Below are 14,756 nucleotides of genomic sequence, written 5' to 3'. Positions count from 1 at the left end.
TGGTGAACAGTAGCCAGGGGTCACGGGGGGTCTAGAAAGAACTTCACAGCGAAGTGTGAAAACAGTACCAGAAAACTCAGTTGCGTTGGTCACTGCCGTCTCCCTGGATAGGACCACATCGATGATTAGAGACATCAACAAACGTGTAACGGTCGCGCACCCAGTGACGCACATGTATCCAAGATATTGCTTTCAATGCTTTCAGCTCCACAATCACCCCATTCACGCGTAAATGCTATCAGCTACTTCTTTCTCACACCGTCTACGAACGAAAATGTGACAGCTACATCAAGTGTACAACATGTTGGCGGTCTAAAGCTGAACAAGCGAAAGTTTAGGAATCGGAGAGAGAAGGACTGGATAATGCCTGTCCATGGTTTTTCCTATCGTACACTTATAAGCTTTTTGGTCGCCGAAAAATGTTGAAACACCCCGCTCTCAACTCATTTGCCTTCTGTAAACGCCTGCTAAGTCTTGTAATAAATCAGCCAAAATTTTATCGAAGTATATGATTTAATTTGGTGCTTGACTGTGTGCCGTTCATTATGTCTGCATGGATTGGACTACTTGTCACAGTATTCAATTCTCCTCCGCGCAGCGCTATTCTATCACATTGGTTTTAAGGATGTCCAGTTTTGCGAGTAGGACTGTGCAATAATAGTGTGTTCCTTTTGATCAACGACTCCCATGGTATTTCTTTTTTTTTTCGAAGGCGACCGATCTTGCACCGGACAAGACAGATATTATCCCTGTCACCTCTCCTATAAAGCCTCCCACTGTGACAATCACACCTGCTACCGTTCCTTCCGTCAAGAAACTAGCCGCTTCACCTAGACCCAAAACGGAAACGGAGAAGAAGGTTACGTCAACTGTAGCGAAACAGTCCCAACCGCCGATTACGGCACCCGCGAAATCGAGACCCCCGGTGATTTATCCCTGTCCTTTTTGCCCGCGACAACTCAGACATTCAAAGTTGTTGGCTGCACATATTTCCAACTATCATAAGGACGTTGCTCACCCGGCAAACTCTGTACGGGGAGTCACAACGAAGTCCACAAGGATCGTGCGCTCATCTCCAAAGAGTTTGGAATCTCCGGTTATCGTTGAACGTACACAACCCACAAGCACTCTCTCGCCCTCTGTGGTGACTTCGGTTGCGAGTACTGCCAAGTATGTGGTCCAGTAAGACTTGTTCGTTTTTTTTTCTGACCGCACTTGTATTCCTTTGCTTTACGTCATTGTCGTTGCTGGCTCTAGTTTTTATGCTGCGTGTGGACACAACTAACGTTCACCTGTCCCTTAAGACTACTTTTAAAGACATCTATCAGTCTTCTGGTATTGGGAATTCCGCAAGTAAGGTAGTTCCTGTTCTCAATGGTGTGTGGATTCATTGCACTCGATCCACACGTACTGGGTGTCCACGGGTTCCGGTAGTTTGTGAAATGGACCGTTTGGTAAGGACTAGTTGGTTTATGGTCAGTCAACTACAGTCATATCAGACACATGAAACTTTTCCGTTTTACGCATCAAAGCAACTTTGTTTGTTTTTGACTTCGGTTGACTTGATATATTCCTAACTGGCCCTAAGCTGCATTCCAATCTCGTAATGCATCATCGGGGCATCTTTTTCACCAGCTAACTGTGTTTGTTCACGCTCCATCCACAGCCATTGGTCTTCCAATGTTCTAACCCACAGATCCCCAGACTATGGAGTATAGTTTTTGATGGGTCTAAAATTTGTTATGTTGGGGAATTTTTCGTTCGTCGCTAGAGGATCTCACTCATCGAAGAGTAGTAAGACGATGAGTTGAGGAGAATGAAGAAAGCTTTATTCTCGACGTTTAGGATTGTCTGTCGAAGCCATCCGACCAAATGAACACTGAATTTCGTCGAGATTAGCTGATTTTACTGATGCTAGGAAAGTCCTAACTGCGATTGACGACAACCACTGCGCACGCAGATCCCTCAAACGCCCGATGACCGAAATTCTGGTGATTTTCTGAAGCTCGGAAGATGGGGAAGGCTTCTGCTGCAGGGCAGGGCTTCGCCTTCGACTGATTCGATCAATTTGTCAAAAATAAGACGTGTTTTAGCAAAGCCATGTGCAAGATAGAGCCCGGCCTCTACCTTTCGACTTCTCTCTATGTAGGCCTGGACAGACTGGCATTATCTCAGCCCTCGTGCTTCCTTTGTGTGGCATGGCAGCTAGGCACCAAAAGGTGTTACAGCTGAATGGCGGTTATTAATATTATTTTTCTACAGTAATTCACTCACAGAATCGTCGTCTTGAGCGATGCATTGAACACCTCAAGGGATTATTTAGCTGACTTGCTTCAACACAACTTCTGGAAGAATTCAGCTAACCTGAGTGGAAAATTGACACTAACCTCTAGTGAGTATCGGAAATCCAGGGCGAGTCATCATTTTTTAACGCTGTAAGGCACCCTGCACAGATGGTTTGCACTCCGAACTTTTCGAAGGTGATGAAGCCTTGATGGGCAGTCTGATCAGCCGGTGAACTATCTGAAACTAAAACCGAACTGGCGGAGCGGAATTCCTCCACAGCGATTACAATCCTTGAAAAAGGCACGAAAACAACAGTAAAAAGATCGTGGCATCATCCTGGTGGCTGTAGCCTCCAAGAAGTCTTGGTGCACCATTTTTTGCAGGCTGATCTCTTACTGGGAGAGGCAGAATCATGAGAATCAAAGTGGGTTTTGCTCGCAACAGAGGATGCATCGATCATATTTTTACCATGTGGCAGGTTATGCGCTTGCAAACGTCTAACGATAGTCGTTTTTTCGTTTTGAAGCTGTTTTTGACTTTATCAATCGTCATCTACCATGGTAACTAGAGGTGTTCCCTATAAACTTTCATCCTTTATGAGAGCAGTGTTACACGCTCACCTCGCATGTCAGATGTCCGGGGTCCAAATCCCGGCACGGCCATTGGATATGCACTGCCGATCAGTTCTAATAAGAGCGAAACTCGAGTCCAGTGCTTCCCTTTGGTGTGGACTCACCGGAATAATTACGCCAGAACAGGAACATGGCCGTTCAAACGAGAGTGGTGTGGCTGTGAACAAAAGAATTCAAAATCCTTTGGGCGCGTAGGGGTATACATCAAGCTGTTACCTGAGTTTTTCAGTTTCGGAGCTAGCACATCCAGTCTGGGCGCTCCCACATCAGCTCATATAGTCTATAGGAAAGCTAATTTGACAAAAGGGTAATGATTAATGCTACCCTTCTGGATCACATCGGGCTCGAGATAGCTCAGTGGTCAAAGCGCCAGCTTACCGATTGGAAGGTTCGTGGTTCGAACCCAATCTCAACCTCTTGACTGCTCTTGTGTAGCCTTGGGCAACCTAGAAGTACCCCAGTCCTCATGCCTCCTTCCGTTGGCATGGCAGCTAGCCACCCAAATGGTGCTGCAGTTGATCGATTTTCTTGATCACATCGCCTTGTCATTGTTACCCGCCATTTCATGCCCCCTCCCCCAATGACAGACCGATTCTTGCGGTGTTCAACCTACCTAGTTACTGTACTATACTCTTATTACATATTCTGTGTTGCTTGCAGGTCAGTAGCCAAGAGCCCCGGACCTTCTAAACCGATGCGTGTTCTGTGTTGCATCCGGTGTGACAGCCACTGCAACGTAGCTGACAATTATCCCGGTCTCATTCAGTGCAGTAGTTGTCTGTGTTGCATGCACGAAGCCTGCTATGGCGTGCCGCCTGCCACTACGTCTCCAGCTCGACGTACCTTTCTGTGTGACGGGTGTCTGCTGAAAACTCGCCCCGCTCGCCAATCACGCATCGACGAAGCACTTCTCGATGCTTATGTTCGCGGCGGAGAATTCCCTTGGTCATTCACAAAAGAAGAATGCACAATGCGGAAGTTAGTGTCGGAGACTACCGATCTTCTCCATTGGTCGTACAAATTCACTGCCGATCAGTTCTAATAAGAGCGAAACTCGAGTCCAGTGCTTCCCTTTGGTGTGGACTCACCGGAATAATTACGCCAGAATAGGAACATGGCCGTTCAAACGAGAGTGGTGTGGCTGTGAACAAAAGTATTCAAAATCCTTTGGGCGCGTAGGGGTATACATCAAGCTGTTACCTGAGTTTTTCAGTTTCGGAGCTAGCATATCCAGTCTGGACGCTCCCACAACATCAGCTCATATAGTCTATAGGAAAGCTAATTTGACAAAAGGATAATGATTAATGCTACCCTTCTTGATCACATCGGGCTCGAGATAGCTCAGTGGTCAAAGCGTCAGCTTACCGACTGGAAGGTTCGTGGTTCTAACCCAATCTCAACCTCTTGACTGCTCTTGTGTAGCCTTGGGCAACCTAGAAGTACCCCAGTCCTCATGCCTCCTTCCGTTGGCATGGCAGCTAGCTACCCAAATGGTGCTGCAGTTGATCGATTTTCTTGATCACATCGCCTTGTCATTGTTACCCGCCATTTCATGCCCCCTCCCCCAATGACAGACCGATTCTTGCGGTGTTCAACCTACCTAGTTACTGTACTATACTCTTATTACATATTCTGTGTTGCTTGCAGGTCAGTAGCCAAGAGCCCCGGACCTTCTAAACCGATGCGTGTTCTGTGTTGCATCCGGTGTGACAGCCACTGCAACGTAGCTGACAATTATTCCGGTCTCATTCAGTGCAGTAGTTGTCTGTGTTGCATGCACGAAGCCTGCTATGGCGTGTCGCCTGCCACTACGTCTCCAGCTCGACGTACTTTTCTGTGTGACGGGTGTCTGCTGAAAACTCGCCCCGCTCGCCAATCACGCATCGACGAAGCACTTCTCGATGCTTATGTTCGCGGCGGAGAATTCCCTTGGTCATTCACAAAAGAAGAATGCACAATGCGGAAGTTAGTGTCGGAGACTACCGATCTTCTCCATTGGTCGTACAAATTACGGCCGTTCATCGATACTGGGTGGACTATACTCAATGGAACCAAGGCACCAAGTCCTCCTATTCCTGATCCAGTGCTGCCCACACACAGGGCTTCAAGTCACAAGGAGAAAGATAGTGTTGCCGGGAAGAAGCAAGAAGAGAATCCGTCGCGTCTTCAGGACTCACACGAAACCTCAGCTAATGAGGAACACGTGAACCGTAAGTCCTTGTGGCTTTTTGTCAAATCTATTTAAAGTGTATCTGGTGCGTCCCATTGATCTTGAGACCATACGGTGGGGTGCGGAGAGTGGCAAGCGAAAGTCATTTCCCGTCTTGATTACTACAGGTTCACCTTGCTAACGCGGTCGCCACACATCGACACTGTCACTGGGAAGAGACGTACCGTGAAGTCCTCATGAGGTATGTTGATGGGGGGCGAGATGGTTCAGTGGTAGAGCGCGAGTTTACTGACCGGAAGGCTCATGGTTTGAACCCGACCTCTGTCTCTACTTCTCCTGTCTAGGCTTGGGCAACCTGGCAGTATCCCTACCCTCGTGCTTCCTTCGGGTGGCAGCTAGGCACCTAAAGGATGGTACAGCTGAACGATGGTGATGACGTAGAATTCTGGAAGTAGCGCGATGGCCATTTGTCGTTTGTAACTCCTACTGTTGATAAAGAGCTGGTGCGTTTTCCCTATATCCTTGTTTATACTTCCATAGCTAGCCGTACATCTAGTCTGGAAGGATACTATCATTTTCATATAATGCCTGCTGATTAATAAAGATTAGTTGACGTCACTGATTACTAGAACGAGAATCTCAGAGACCCGCACTTAAAGGCAAATAGGCTGGTGATGGAATAAATTGGAGCGCACGTTGCTGTGTTAAAAAGCACCCGTCCGTAGTGAAACTGTACTTTCTCGGTTTTCGGGATACCTTTATGTATCCACATAAAGGTAGGTTAGCTTCTCTAATCTACCACGCACATTGTTGTGTTGAAAAGCACCCGTCCGTAATGAAACTGTACTTTCTCGATTTTCGGGTGGAAGTGCCTAAGGAAAGTGTATCCATATAAAGGTAGATTAGCTTCTCTAATCTACCACGCTGCATGTGAAACGCCATGAAGGCTCCCTATTTTTCTCTCTTGTTCAGCGATGATGATGTCTATACTAGGGTCAAATCTTATTTGACCGTAAATTCAATGGGGAGCTGCCTTAGATGTGGTATTTTAAAAATTCGACCGTTCCACTTAGAATGGAGAAATAGGGGAAAACTGCTAACCTAATAGCTTTTCGCGTACTATAACAGATGTGAGTTTATTCGAATCTGGTTTTCAATAATTAAGCAGCTATCATCCCAGTTATCTCCGTGTGCATGTTTCGGAGGGGATCTGCGCACTTCAGTGTTACGTGTTTGCGTTCCTCTCAATTCAGTCGAACTGAAGATCAACTCTCTGGAAGGATGCCAAGAGCCTTCTGGATATTCCATAACATATTAGAAAGAAATTCTGACGCCTTTGTTCCTGTATATGATACTCACGAGTAATGATCTATTTTAAGTGTCACGTTCTATTGCAGCTGCCTGTCTTAACGTGGGTTAAGAGCTTATTATCTTCCATGGCGACTAGTGAGAGTTAACTTTTATCGTCTTGAGAGCAAGACATCAAGCATAGTCCGAGTCGACAGTTGCATGTCCAGCGTCACGGAGTTCCATAAATAGCTGACCAATCGGAAATCGCCCAGTTGGAAGCCAATCGTTGTTCGCCTTTCCCGCCTCCGCTTCACTGTCATGACGGCGGGGATAGAGACGGACGCTAGGCGCTGAGACACGGTTTATGGGTGAAAAGTAAATTGAATTGATTGATTGATTAACAGATCCGATGTTAAGAACGATGACTGGAGGCGAAATATGTGCTTGATTTCTTATGGTTAGTTAACAGGCTGTCAACATGTCACACACTGGTCCAACCCCGGGTCATTTGGTGATCGTAGTGCTGCCAACCTGGATGGTAAACACGTCACTGTTTGGCCGGGTCATCTGAGTCCAAAGGGTAACCGATTTTGTGTGCACATGACGGTGAAATCTTGTGATGCAATGTCGATTGTCACAATTCATGTTCGAAAGTGTTCAGATGCTAGAACGGTACGTGATGGATAACTCGGAATACGGACTTTATGTCCACAGTGTGATTCCTGATGACTGTGCACGTTCTTAGTAGTTTTGATGGTACAGTACTCCATTCTCGAGGAAACAAGCCATGTAGAACCCGAAGGCGAACCCTTGGTTCCTCAAACGACAAGTTTACTCCCCAAGAGGAGACAGCATTATGGGAGTGCCTGTCATTGACCCAGATTTACTAGTTGGCAGTCAATCTGAAGAGATGGTTATAAGCATATGTGATACGCTTACTCGCCGCGTCAGTGTATTATTTTCTACTGGATTTAATTCAACCAATGGCTTGGCCTGGATATGCGCACACCATCATTCGTCGAAACTTCTCACAACTTAAATACGGACTGAAATTAACACCACTGAAGGAGCAGATGCAATGACGTACGTATTCACAATATCCATCATGACTTTCCTTTTTATACACTAATACGTCGTCTCGATAGTTTATCGTGTTTAGTGGTTTCTGTTCAGTTTTAGATACGCTTAAAAACCACGAGTTTCTGGTAACCCAAGTGACGGAGGCTTAGCTTGCTAGCCTATGTGCGAAAGTACCACGTGACTGGAGAACTCCAAACGAGTTGAGAATTTCTATCTATCACATCTCTCACAACGGACGTTGAATGCAAGTGGAATCCGCTTTTGGCGACCACCCTCCCACGAGAAAATAACCCGTCGAGAAGGCATTTTGGAGTCCTCTGAAAATGTTCCCCATTATGGGATTTAATACGATAGTTGATCGAAAAAATATCAGATGGATTCAGTGGTTTGTCTCCGCCGCTCTATCGGGTAGTTGCTTCGACCAATGTGCGCTGGATTACGTAAACATAGCGAACGTGTGCAACTTGTCTCAAATATTTTGAGCATCGAGGGTTGCTTGGTGATAATAATAATCGTTTAGCTGTAACACCCTTCCGGTGCATAGCTGCCATCGTACCCGGAGGAAGCACGAGGGCTGGGATACTGCCAGGTCGCCCAGTTCTAGACAGGGAAAGTCGAATGGCAGAGGTCGGGTTCGAACCACGGAACTTCCGGTCAGTAAATTCGCGCTCTAGCCACTTTGACCATCTCGCCCAGGAGCTGTTTGAACAAGGACACTAAATAATCGGAATAAAATCAAAGGTTTTAGATCAGTCGGGTAATTAATTTCTGGCCTCCGTATTCGCTAGTTCGAATCGGACTAGTTTCGTGGTCCTATTAACAAACAGTGGAATATACTTTTTTTTAAACTGCTTTGTATAAGGCACTAGCCGCTGTGATTAACTTTATGAATGAATATCGGTTGTAAGTAAAACGGAACTTTTACGTGTCAACTCTGAATTCCCTCCTATCAGTGAAACTGAAAAGTTGAGTAGCACAGACTTTTCATCCGCGTTATGAACACTTATCACCAAATGTGCGTCGTCTGTGCATGGATTGTTCAGGAATACCCTGAATCACCAAATTTCAACTTCGTTTTTATAGCAGTCACCTGTTATTTACGAATATCTTAAGGCGGCGCATGCAGTCCACGTGACTTCCCCAAGACTTTATCCCCCGCCTTTACCGTTGAAGCTCTGTTTCCATTTCCGTCAACCTCAGCCGTGTCTCACGTGACTCCCACTCTACACTGAAAAGCAAACAAGCACTTTACATCCGATTCCCTCATGTTTGGAATCATTCTCACCGTGCCGGTCAGCTGTCCGTTGGTGAATGATAGGTTCCAAGTTCAGACCTCCCTAAAGATCCATGAGATCCGTACTTCTATTGGTTCCCCTACAAGATGTATCAGTTGTACTGTGCTTCTCGGTTTTCCCTTAGATGATACCTCGCATCCAAAGAAAAAACTAACTTAGCCATTTAGGAGGCTTATTTCATTAGATTCGTCCAGTTCGTTTCGGATGCAATCCTCACCCAAAAAATCAAGTGACGAAGCGCCAGATGTACTTTGAAGTGAGCTTTGTTAGTGAAATCGCTCATATTGTTTTTTCACTCTCCCTAATGGGTCGAAATTCAACCACCGATCAAGTGCCGACATACTATCGAATTATGCTGAGGACGCTGGACCACCACTTCCAATGCTGACAGTCAGCCATCGCTGGTTTACTCATTTTCGGGGATGTTCTTTAGACTGCGAGTTGTAATCCCTCCCAGTAAATGATGAAGTCACTTCCTCACTTCAAACCCGTTAAACTATTGTAACGGTGGATACTATTGATGGGAGCATGCGAGTAGTATGCTTTCCCATAAATCTGCTTCGCGTCTCTTGAAAAGTGAGATCTATTACGGAATTTGTGGAGTCCCTTTTTAGCATTTGCTTGCATTTAAGTAACAGTCAATGAATGACCAGGAAAGTTCAGGAAGACGCGTTCATGGAGGGGATGGATATTCAGTTTTTGTAAACAAGATGCATATGGGAGTTTTGCTCCCCTGTCCAATAGTCTGTAACCGTTCATTTGGTGCTTTCTAATAAATCACTGTGCAGCGAAGACCTTCTCCCTTTCACTAGTATGACAGTATCTATGACCATATTTATGACACCCACTATCCAGAGATGAATGCAGTGCTTTTGCTATTCAAGTTCCACCTTCCTATTAGCCTTTTGCTTTCGGCTTTTGATACTTCTGGTCTCCCACTCTCAGTTCGTTTTGACTGTCACCCGTTGTTAGCGGACCCGATAGCTGGGGATTAACTTGTGTCTTATGCGAGTTTCGGTGAATGTCGGGCCTCCGTTCGTCAATACTACTACCAGGGCACTCACTAAACGTACCGCTTCTTAAAACACAGGTGTTTCAGGGAATCCCGTACATATCGTCAAATGAAATGCAAATTACCCTCCCACTACCATGAGGATTGTTCTCATCACAGAAGCCCTCATAACGACGCGTTACCGACCGATTAAGTTTGTCTGTTGGCTTGTTTACAGCGATTCCTTAAATGAGGGCACTTAATGGAGGGGATTTACTTAGTCTTTCCCATTGAGCGAGATCGTACACTAGTCGATGATTAATGGATGCGTTACTGTGAACTGTGGAAAAGTGTCCCTTCTTGGTTGTGTGCACTGCAGTGGGTGTATCGAGGCATTTTTCACGTCTGTGGTGTCCGTCACAGAACCATTGTCCACACTTGGCTGTCTGTCTGAGAGTGCAAACTGTCTCCAGGCTGTCACAGCTACCAATGAAATAAATCCCCTAAATATTTCCTCCTTACCTGTAGGTCTATATATGGCCCTTCGGGAGAGTCTCGTGGATAGCGGATCGGAGCCTCGACCTTCCAGAAGATCTCTGTCCAACTCATTATCAGACGAAACACCTTTTCCCAGTTCTCTACCGGATTCGGAGTGCCCCACCACGTGTTGGCCATTGACCGATGATGTTGACGGTAACGAAGTTTCCATAGTTGATCCTCATCTGAGTCAGCAGGTGCTGACGGGCTTTTTGCAAGAGCTTGGGCCGAATGTGATTTCCGAGTTCGTTGACTTGGGCACAGACCCTACTGCAGGCGACGTCGAAGTGGCCGATGTGAGTTACTTCCTGCCACGCAATTCCATTGAAAAATCGATACCTCAACAGTCTAGTGGTGAAACTCAATCTGATGTCGGGTCATTGCCCGTCTCCACGACAGAAACACCTACGAAGGGTTTGGGATCTCTTCTGTCTTCGCCCAGTGGTGTTACTTCACTGCTTCAGGCCACAGTGTCGAAGTCTTTGTCTTCCAACAATCGCTTCGACCGTCCGCTATCACAGAATGGTGTGATCGATGGGCCTCCCTCTCCCATACTGTCAAGAGGCCCACTCTCCATGGATCTCGCGTTTCCTTCAGAGAACTTTCCTGCAAAATGCTCGCCGACAAAGTTGGATAGTCCTCCAAGGTATTTATAATTAGGATGTCGTTCTTTTTAATTACTCCTGTCAGGACGTCAGGATCTCCAGTAAGCGCCTGGAATCCTTCGAACGAGTTTCTTCGGACCTACCAGTGTGCATTCTTGGGAGACATAGCGTTACTGGGCCTTCATATTGTTTTTATTCATCTTGTGATGTGCCCCCTATTGGTGTGCAATCCAGACCCCTCAGGTGGGATTTCCACCTCGTGTTCACTCTCCATGTCTGTGTTGTCAATGTATCACTGAGGTGTATTTGGTCCTGTGACATAAAAGTTCCCCCATTTCAACGTAAATGGTAAATTTCGATTGCTTGTACAGTTGATTGCTGCCTACTCATTTAGTTGTCCAATGCTCACTTGGGGACATGAGTGCCCTCGTGCTTTTTGAGTCGGCTAATTTGTGCAGCTACTTTGAAATAAGGCAAGAGATTTGGTATTCTTTGCTGTGCTTCTAATGGCAGTTTGTTTGCTTACCCTGCATGTGCGACTGATTCGAGGCGAGCTTCTTTCCCTCGGACTAGTCCCCCCTGTTGTCGATGCGACGACTGTAAAGTGAACTAACCACACATCAGAACTGAGCACGTTGATTAGCTAAGGGTTGGATCAATGAGAACCGAGCGTCTTAGCTCCGTCTTAGCTCGTCCCGGGGAACAATATAGATTAGTCTTTCATAGACTTCCACAAACCCGTTTGATTGGTTGTCTCGTATTTTGGGTGGAAATTGATTTCCTTTACGAGTACTACGCATACAGCCATGGGCATTCGCTAACGCATATTCCATTGCTTTCTTCCAGATCCCCCACTTCTGACAAAAATTCTGACGTTTCGTCTAACCCTATCAATGCAACAGGTATTTCGACAGTTGTCGACTTCATGGACGATCCACTGTTGAACGTACCTACCTCAGAGACGCCGCCTCAACCCAGTACCCAGCTCCACACACCAACACAGTGTCCTAGTTCGACACCCATATCCAGTGGATCTGAGATATGTTCAGGTACTGTTCGCACCGAACTTAATAACCAAAGTTTTGTTATTTCCACACTCCACATAACACAATTAGTACTACGGAGAAACGTAGCTCTCCAACGCTTTAAGCTCTCAACTTATTTAGTACACAGTTAGTCCGCTTATCAGGTTGGACGCCTGTGGTATCTTGCAAGACTTGGATCACTGCGTTCCTTCTAAGAATCACTTTTGCTCCTTGCTTTTAATTCCTAGAGTGCGGACGAAGATTCATTAGAGCCATTCTACGCTTAGACGGTAACATTACACTAACGCTTCGATTCCGTCCAACTCTGAGGTTCACTTCCTCGTGTTTAAAGCCCTGTGGTGGAAAAATAGGGAACCAAAAACAGTCCTCGAGCACTATGAGGTATCTGCACCTACAAATGCTCATTCAGACAATCTGTAAACTGATGTCTCGAAGCTCACTGATAAGCTTAGCCGTCATATCTTCCAACTAACCCAGGCAAGCGCAGATTCATGGGAGGGCTGTACTGATTCACATCCTTCCACGATTCGCAAATTACCTATGCGAGAGGCTGGGGGAAAACAACAACCGTCGCAGCAGACGATGATCTGGCTTGTGTAGCATATGACCTCCCCCCCTTCGCAGTTGCTAGTCTTGCATGTTTTCCGCGACGGAATTACCTGCTGCACGGCCAAACACTTTCTCCGGTTCCCCCCTTTACCAGTCAGCTGACCCTATGCGACACGCTTCCGAGACACAGTTGGTATAAACCTCAAGATGTTTCAGATCATCTATCATACAACAATATAGTTCTCATTGGAGTGTAGTACACGTGACCCCTGAAATCCAGGGGTATGTGTGTTCAACGGCACAGGTGACGCAGATTGGCAAGTGTAATTTTGCTTTTGAGATTCGTGCACTGACTTGGTTAGACACGTCCGTCAGAGCCCATGTGTAAAACTCTCCCACAGTTTCCAATACTTCTTGAATTGCGAGAGGATGTTCAAAGACTGCGCCCTGTGAAGCCTGACTGCATTTTGTAGGTGCGATTCGCGGGAAAAAGTATACTGGATGCTTGTACTCAGGACGATGTCTGTGTGCTCCAATTTGAAGAGATTCCCACCAGCAGGCACCAGACTACCCTCCATCGTCCGTCCCATCATTTGATCGATGACGTAGTTGAGCAAAAGGGGAGAAAGTGGGCACCACTTTTTTGTAGAGTAAATTTTACAGAACTGGAGTCTGTAAACTAAGTTAGTAATCCTATTTCTTGGATTTTTTTTTGAATAGTATGATTTCCGCTGTTTAGTTTCCCGTGCATATTACCCTTCTGATGCACAATATGGGAAATGCTGTTTTTTTGGGCCATCCAAAAAAACGAATTCCGGTTTTCCTGGCTTTCCGTGCACCCTTGTCACATTTGATAGACCACTCTGAAACTTCCCTCCAGGTTCATCAATACGTGTCGTTTTTAGCTAGTTTTGTGTGTTGCTTTTTTGGACCGCTCACAACCGCGGTACGCTTTTGTTTGCTCGATTTTTTTCCACGACTTCGTCAATGTGTGAAATCAAAAACGAAGTCTTCGAACAAAGTATGAGAAAAAAAGGACACTGTGAATTGACCTGTTTATTGATCATATCGATCCTTTTTTTTACGCATCAAGAGAAAGGTCGAAGTTGCATGGTTTTCTGTTGCTTGTTCAGAAACTGCCAAAGTTTGGCTGGACGAATCACGTGTTCCTCATCTCTTCTGCTGGCTTTCAGCTGAAGCTTTGAGCACTTCCTCGGAGATAAACAACGATCAAGGGTCAATCTTCCCTTATTTTTTTTATTAAGCTTTCGTGGTTCATTTTGGCGTAAAAACGCGTATTGTATAGTGGCTATGAGTTATGATTATCCATTACAGCCTGCACATGGTGTTCAGCGTGTAGTGGCACTTTAAATGTACGCGTTTACAGGATGACCACATAAGCCAGCTATCTAACTCTCCTGATCCGTTCGTCTGCGCCAGCTCCTTCTAGCTGAAGAGTGCTATGCATTCCAAGATAGGCTGCATAAGCTTCTCACCTGATTGCTCAATGCCTTCTTCAGCAGAATTCTTTAAAACTGGGCTCACACTTTACTACCCTGTATAGTTGGGCGGAAGTTTATGCAATTCCGGTAGCATTCCAGGATCCGGTATAGATGTTTTATTTAGGCGGACTTCTCCGGAACGAACTAGAACACCACCAGTCCCAACGTAAACACTATCGGTTCCTCTTTTTTGCGGTTTGCGCACGAGGGAAGAAATCCGTTGCTGTTCTTCGGAATGCGGCGCGCACCAGTCGGATTGGGTTTTCCGTTTGTTTACTATGTTTCTGTCGAACATGCGCATTTCCGGCCTCAGGGCAGTTGTAATCTAGGTCACGTGCGCCATTGACGTCAACCCAATATTTCGCTTTTGTGACGTGCGCAAATGCCGTGACCTTGACCTCAATGTAGCTAGCGTGTGTCCCGCTTGCTAGATTAGACTCCATCGCATCTTGTCTATGCTAATTCTCCGCACGTGTGCTAATTCTTACTTCGGAATCCAGAGTTTCCCCGTGGCTTGCGACACTTGTCAGCAAATCCAAATATATCAGGAGTGCCGACTGAGTCCAGTTGTTTGGATCACCTACTGTAGCATCCCAGCTAGTTAAAAATATGTAGTCACAGGAACTGGTTCGATTGATGTGGCTGATATCTCTCGGGTGTCGGTGCGTTGGTGTATCACATCACATGAGGTGGTCATTCCGCACGAGAATCGTCTATATATATATATATATATATATATATATATATATATATAATCCCTACAGAATACACAC

The 14,756-nt window shown here is 45.9% G+C and overlaps 2 protein-coding genes across 2 annotated transcripts in view; one reads left to right on the top strand and one right to left on the bottom strand.

Annotated features, from left to right (window-relative positions):
• T265_07729 (hypothetical protein) overlaps positions 1-14,756 on the top strand; it is a gene marked incomplete at both ends in the record, with an annotated part of 33,417 nt that overhangs the window by 17,581 nt on the left and 1,080 nt on the right. Inside the window, 4 exons of the mRNA XM_009173325.1 lie at positions 713-1,170; positions 4,566-5,128; positions 10,273-10,927; positions 11,733-11,935. Of these exons, the coding sequence (XP_009171589.1) occupies positions 713-1,170; positions 4,566-5,128; positions 10,273-10,927; positions 11,733-11,935 (1,879 nt within the window). The remainder of the gene's footprint in view (positions 1-712; positions 1,171-4,565; positions 5,129-10,272; positions 10,928-11,732; positions 11,936-14,756) is intronic.
• T265_07730 (hypothetical protein) lies at positions 14,157-14,426 on the bottom strand (the record flags this gene model as incomplete). Its single annotated transcript, XM_009173326.1, has 1 exon — positions 14,157-14,426. The coding sequence occupies one exon, from the start codon at positions 14,424-14,426 to the stop codon at positions 14,157-14,159; it is 270 nt and encodes an 89-aa protein (XP_009171590.1).

This window comes from Opisthorchis viverrini, assembly GCF_000715545.1.
Source record: "Opisthorchis viverrini unplaced genomic scaffold opera_v5_184, whole genome shotgun sequence".
In the NCBI taxonomy this organism is placed as follows: Eukaryota; Metazoa; Platyhelminthes; class Trematoda; order Opisthorchiida; family Opisthorchiidae; genus Opisthorchis; species Opisthorchis viverrini.
This window is presented reverse-complemented; position numbering and strand designations above follow the sequence as displayed.